The 6,827-nt window shown below is 45.4% G+C and overlaps 1 protein-coding gene across 12 annotated transcripts in view; it reads left to right on the forward strand.

Moving 5' to 3' along the window:
* The window catches only part of AGAP1 (ArfGAP with GTPase domain, ankyrin repeat and PH domain 1), a 617,831-nt gene that overhangs the window by 372,848 nt on the left and 238,156 nt on the right, over window positions 1-6,827 (forward strand). For all 12 annotated transcript variants that reach the window (XM_017537728.2, XM_037741753.1, XM_037741754.1 and 9 more), the window contains one exon: window positions 5,755-5,859. In XM_017537728.2, coding sequence (XP_017393217.1) covers window positions 5,755-5,859 — 105 coding nt within the window. The remainder of the gene's footprint in view (window positions 1-5,754; window positions 5,860-6,827) is intronic.

Raw genomic sequence — 6,827 nt, forward strand, 5'->3', positions numbered from 1 at the left:
TTTTTGGAGACAGAGTTTCACTCTTGCTTTCCAGTCTGGAGTGCAGTGGTGTGATCTTGGCTCACTGCAACCTCCATCTCCCAGGTTCAAGCAATTCTCCTGCCTCAGCCTCTCAAGTAGCTGGGATTACATGCACACGCCACCATGCCTGGCTAATTTTTGTATTTTCAGTAGAGACAGTGTTTCATCATGTCGGTGAGGCTGGTCTCGATCTCCTAACCTCAGGTGATCCACCTGCCTCGGCCTCCCAAAGTGCTGGGATTACAGTCCTAAGCCACCGCGCCTGGCCAGCACCTTTTAAAAGAAGGAAAATCTCATGAATCCTCCAATGTTGACTTAATTGTTTTGATAATAATTACGTTAGGTGCAAGCAGAAAACTATGATTCAAGTCCTTGTGTTTATAGCTCTTAAATAAATATAAAAGTTATATTTATTAAAAATTTAAGTTAGTAGCATTAATTTACTGTGCGTTTAATGTGAAGGATGATGATGTTTTGCTGAAACAAAATGACGCCGTCCGTGCCAGGGGTTAGGGATGATGGTTGCGGTGCAGGCTCTTTTGGTTTCAGTTGCCTCGTGACTGTATCACATGGTGAACCCAGTCTCTTCCTTTCCTGCTTTCATACTGAGAAATCGTTTAGTGTACAGCATGCGGTGCCTTCCCCAGGGGTTGACTTGTTCTCAGAATGAGTGATTTACATGCTACGTCTCCCTCTGTGCTCTCCCCGCTTGTGACCTAGGAAGTCAGAGATGCCAACTCGGGCAGTGAAATCCAGTGGCGGTTTGGGATCTCTTTTTAGAGAGTGATTACAATAAAAACTCAAAAATTTAAAGATTCTCTTGGAGAATTTATGGTTCCAGAAAAAATGGCGGGTGTCCAGTGCGTCTCAAATTTGTTCAGACCGCCTGGGATCTTGTTAAATTTGGGTTGATTCCTCCCCTCTCAGGTAGACCCAACTGCTGGTCTAAAGTGGGCCACACTTTGAGCAAGAAAGCGCTTCCGTCTTGCCAACTTACAATTTGTCCTCACCAGGGGTACCTTTCCTAAAGCAAACCTTTCCCTCGTCCACCCTGCTTACCTGCTCACCTATGGCAGGGCCCAGACATTCAGGCACCTGCAGGGCCAGGCAGGAAGTGGGGCGGAGGGCAGCCCACTGGTTTCAGAGAAGGGCCTTTGGTGCCTGTGGAAACCCGAGAGAGTGGCCTCTGCACACAGCTGCCCCGCAGGCCACATTCCCCATGTCAGTTGGAGAGCATGGGCTCTGGATCCTAAGATCCATGGGAGGGAAGGGGGCTTCATCCAGCCCCAGTGACTCTTGGCCTGTGGTCTCCAACACAGAGTGCACGTGCAGCTGGCCTGCAGGCAGGTTCAGTATATCTGTTGCCAGTATTTTCACATAAGAAGCCATCATATCCAATTCCAGTGTTTCTCCTTCTCTTTGAGAATCAGGAAATCTGGCCCCATGGGACCAGCCAGCCCTGCAGGGTTGCTGTGTTGCACAATCCCAGGGGCCTGTTGGTGGCAGCAAGTTGCTGTCATGTTCTGGAGCGCTAAAGCGCTCCTCCCTGCAGAGCAGGTCTGACCTCCGGTTTCCAGCAGCCCCAGGCAGCCCATTCCTGGAATGTGCTAGTAGGGCTGAGATTTCTTGTCCTATTCTCATACTTTCCTCTAAGACTCTCAGAGTTGAGGCTTCTTAGGCTGCTCCTGGATTTAGCAAACAGAAACCTCTTCCTCTAGAGCCATGCGCAGAGTAAGTGAAAGGAAATATTTGTGTGTTTTCATCTTAGAGTGGTGCTCATCTGCTCTCACTCCAAGCTCATGTTATATTTCAGTGGGAATTTGGTAGTGAAGCGGAACCCCAGTCCACTCATGTTCCTTGACGGAATCAGAATGTCTTGGGAATTGGGGATGCCCTCTGTAAACTGGAGTGCGGTGGGAAGTCGAGCGGTTGTGAAGTTTCACTTTTCTCTCTACAAGGGACTCAGGTGACAGAGGTGCCTGCCGGAGGGGTCCTGAGCAGCCACCCTTTGCGTTTGTGCTTTGGAAGTGGGGGCTGAGGTTGAAGACCAAAGGCGCTGGGCTAGGCAATGGCTGGGACACCTGGAGGTTCTGCCTGGAGGGCAGATCACTGCCCATGCGTAGGAACGGGAGACTGGCAGCCCAGCAGCCGCGTGTGCTGGCAGGAGTGAAGAGAGCAGGGGGGGCCTGTCACATTCCGTTAGCTAACAAGCCACTTCCCCTTTGTAACTCGGAGTCCTGGCTTTCAAGGAGCCATGGCGTCCATAACTTTGCTGCCCCTGACCTGTTGCTTTGGGAAGCAGAGGAGTCCAGGGACATGACTGCACAGCCAGGCCGAGCGTGGGGCAGTGCTCAGGCCACTGAAAGAAAAGTGCACCTGCCCCCGCCCAGCTGGACCACAGCCATGAGGTGGTAAGCGGGGCAGCCCGGTGACTCTTGGTCTCCACAGCAGTTTTTTGGGGGGTCAGATAATAAACTCAACTGGGGCCAAGGCTGGAGGGCAGAACTATGACTCCTAGGAGGCCAGGGTATTCCGTAGGACTTGAATAGTGCCCATAATCCAAGATTATCCTCCCAGGTAAGCCGTAGACTTTAAGTAAGTTTACTTATTTAAACTCCTAAGTTTATTAAGAGTTTATTTAATCTTGTCAAGATTTGGATGTTCCTTCACCAAGACATGGAGTTTTCCTAGGATCAAAAGAAAATGAGCGTCAGCTGGGCACAGTGGCTCACTACCCATCATCCCAGCACTTTCTGGAGACCTGGGCTGGGCGTGGTGCCTCACTTCCCTGTTATCCCAGCACTTTTGGAAAGCCAAAGTGGAGGGATTGAGCCCAGGGGTTCGAGACCAGCCTGGGCAAGATGGTAAGACCCTGTCTCTACAAAAAATAAAATAAAAAATTAGCCAGGCATGGTGGCGTGTTTTTGTAGTCCTAGCTACTCAGAGGAGGCTGGGGCAGAAGGATTGTTTGAGCCGGAAAACTCAAGGTTGCGGTGAGCTGTAGTCGCATCAGTGCCCTGCGCCCCGGCCTGGGCAACAGAGTGAGACCTAGTTTCTAAGAAAAATGAAAATAAAAAATTAGCCGAGCAGGATAGCACATGCCTGTAGTTCCAACCGACTCAGGAGGCTCAGGAGGGAGGATCCCTTGAGCCCAACAGTTCAAGGCCACAAAGAGCTATGATAGCATGACTGTACTCCAGCCTTTTTTTTTTTTTTAATTAAAACAAAGGTTTAATTCAGCCTAATTTAGTTCCTCAGAAAGCTATGAAATCATGTCTTCACATGCCTTCCCATTAGACTGTTTCTCATTTTTCCCTTAACACATAAGTCCTCCTAGCCTTCACTGGGGGCAGAACAATTATGAGGATATGATTTGCTCACGAAAGCACCCACATGCCAGTCAGAAGAGTGGTGCCAGTCTATCTGCACGGAGCCCCAGAGGCATGCACTGTGGCCGGGGTTTGTGAGTGGGAAGGGACGAAGCTTTCTGAATGAAGCCGGGAGCACCTGTACTCTCCTGGTGACACCAGTGACCCCTGGCCCTGGCATTGAAGTTCCATCTGAAATGGATGAAGGAAAAATGGGAGCCCATTGGAGAACTTGAATGAAGCTTTGTTACGAAGTTTTAAAATCCACGGGAATCCCACTAGAGAGGGGGCTTTCGTGAGTTGAAGCAGTTGCTTATTACTGCATCACTAATGGTGACTGCCCTTCGTCCCTAATCCCTGCCACACAAGGAAGCCCTTATTGTCTTTGTTTGCCACTTAGTAGCGTTTTTCTATGGGCTTGGTTCAGTTGATTGGGCTCAGTTCCCTATTTGGTTTATAGTGAATTATATTCCAATATGTCACATTTCCTTTAAAGAATAAGGACTTGCAAAGAAATCATCTTCCAAAGTCGTTTCAAACTCAAATATTATCCCTTAAGCAACAATGTCTGATGGCGATTGTAGCCTCATGCCAGCTCATGCTTTGTGATGTTTGTTAAACTTGGCTATGATTTAGTAAATAAAAAACAGTATGGTCATAATATTGGTAACTGGAACTTGAACTCAGTTATATCACATAAAACTTACTCAATTCATTGTCATATTGTGATTCTTTAAAGATAGCAGAATTTAGGAGGTTGATGGAGGCTGGGAAAAGTTCTGAAGGTGACAAGGGCATCTTGGCTTTCTCAAAGTGTCTTCCTACATTCATAACTTTCCTTCTGCCTCAATCCAGGGGAATTAACTAGCTGGACTGAGAGTCTTACGCTTTCTCAGTCATACTAAGGTTACATGAGTTTATGAGAAGCTAGCAGAAGAGGAAGTAAAGAAATTGCTCCATTTTTCTTGGTTAACATGCACCAGAATTAGAAGATGTGAAGAGAGGAAGACAGAGACTCCCGATGTGAACACTGGGCAGGCATGGAGCCCCGGCTGAGAAGGAGAGAACCTCAGTCACGGGGCTGGGCCTGTGCAGCCTCAAGGTTGGTGTCCGTTTCCTTAACAAAGGGAAACCTGTAAAGGAGGAGTGAGGCTTGCTGGGAATTGATGTTAAAACAAGAAGAAATTCCAAACAAGCGTTGAAGAAGACTGGTTTAAACATGGCTTCAAAAATGTGTTGGTTTCAAATTCTGAGTGATTTTCAAGGAGGCCTAATATGCTGACATTAAAAATGATTTAAACCACATGGGATTCATCTATTAAATACTGTTATTGAAATTTGCCCGTGGAATTTCAGTTTTAATTAAAAATCTGAAATGAAAGAAACTGTAAAAAAAAAAAAATAAAATCCTTCTTTACAAATATCGTAAGGTGAGAATACAGTTTGTTCTTTTTCTGAGGTGGAGTCCCCTTCTGGAGTCCAGGCTGGAATGCAGTGGCAGGATCTCAGCTCATTGCAATCTCTGCCTCCCGGATTCAAACAGTTCTCCTGCCTCAGCCTTCCAAGTAACTGGGATTATAGGTGCCCATCACTGTGCTCAGCTTATTTTTGTATTTTTTAGTAGAGACAGGGTTTCACCATATTGGTCATGGTTGGCCAGGCTGGTCTCGAACTCCTGATCTCAGGTGATCTGCCTGCTACGGCCTCCCAAAGTGCTGAGAATACAGGCGTGAGCCACCACGCCCGGCCCAATTAATATGGTTTTTTTAGTTTGTTCTTTCCGTTTATCTCTGTCTCTCTTCTCTCCTCTCTCTTTTTTACAAACTGTCTCGCTTTGTCACCCAGGCTGGAGTACAGTGGTGCAGTCATAACTCACTGCCACCTCAACCTCCTGGGCTCAAGGGATCCTCCCACCTCAGCCCCCCCAAGTTGCTGGGATTACAGACACACATCACCATGCCCAGCTAATTTTATTATTATTGTTATTATTACTATTACTATTATTATTATTTATAGAGATGGGAGTATCAGCATCTTGCCCAGGCTGGTCTCAGGCTCCTGAGCTCAAATGATGCTTACACTGTGCCCAGCCTGAGGTTTCTTTCTTTAAAACATTGTGCCTTTAAGTGTTTCCAGTGTGTTTATAAGTTAATTATCCAAAAGGTCTAGTGTAGCATGTCTCAGTGTGTTGGTGTTATCGGTGCTGTATTTGCTGAACTAACGGCACATCTTGTAGCATTTGCCAGTATCACAGAGTTAAGTTCTGCACACACGGAAGTTTTTTGAATATATATGTTGCCTGTGTACCTACTTTTCCTTTTTGTATTTACGTTAGACTTTATATTTGGCTCTTTTTTCCTTGTAGGGCATGCTGTTGAAGCGAAGTGGCAAATCGTTGAATAAAGAGTGGAAAAAGAAATATGTCACCCTGTGTGACAATGGCGTGCTGACCTATCATCCAAGTTTACATGTGAGTATAGCCCCCTCAGAGCAATTAACAGCTGCAGACCTCAACTAAACACTGTGGGGAAGGGGGACCTGCCAGCAGCCCAGCCTCTTGTGTCTGTTTGAAGTTAAAGTCCTATTTGGTCTCCTGCTCAACTGTGAGATAAATAACACTGTCCCTGACACTGCATTAGACCATATGTCTTTCTCTCTCTTCCCCTCCCTACCAGTCAATCTGTGGCTTTCCAATTCTACAGAGAATTACAATAAAAGGCACAGATGAAGTAAAATTTTAGATGAGAGTAAAAAGACAGGCGCAAGAAGAAAAGAGAAAGGAGGTAGGAGTGATCTATCTGAAAATTGGGAATGAAGGAAACAATTACATTTGAACCCAGGATTTAGCTTTGAACAGCTATGAACAAAAACAAGAAACTAAATGCAGTTCATGATTCGGTTTTTATCGTCAGATAAGAACACATTCCAGTTGATAAGGCAAGAGAAACTTTTCTCTTTGTGTTAATAAAGTTTGTTATATTGGTGGTTTATATAAGATAGATTTATAAACAAAATTAACTTTATTCTTGGGGAAGAAATGCAGACATTTTACCCTTGATAAAATTTAAAGTTGGGGTGTTAATTAGAGTTTCATAGCAACACATTCCATGACTCTTACTTAATGTAGAGAAATGTGGAGATGAGAGTCTGTGGTGTGTATCAGTCCTTCCACTACGTGGTCCCTACGTATCTATGGGGGATTGGTTCTGGGATCCCCCATGGATACCACAGTCCATGGTGCTGGAGTCCCTTATGTAAAATGGCGTAGTGTTTGCATATAATCTAAGCACATCCTCCTGTAATCTTTTAAGTCATTTCTAGATCACTTATAATATGTAATAGAACGTCAATTCTCTGTAAATAGTTACTATGCTGTTGTTTATTTGTGTGATTCCTCACTGTTGTATTCATTTTCATTGTTTCTTTTTTTTTTTTTTT

The sequence above is a fragment of the Cebus imitator genome, unplaced genomic scaffold (assembly GCF_001604975.1).
Source record: "Cebus imitator isolate Cc_AM_T3 unplaced genomic scaffold, Cebus_imitator-1.0 Scaffold106, whole genome shotgun sequence".
NCBI classification, from domain to species: Eukaryota; Metazoa; Chordata; class Mammalia; order Primates; family Cebidae; genus Cebus; species Cebus imitator.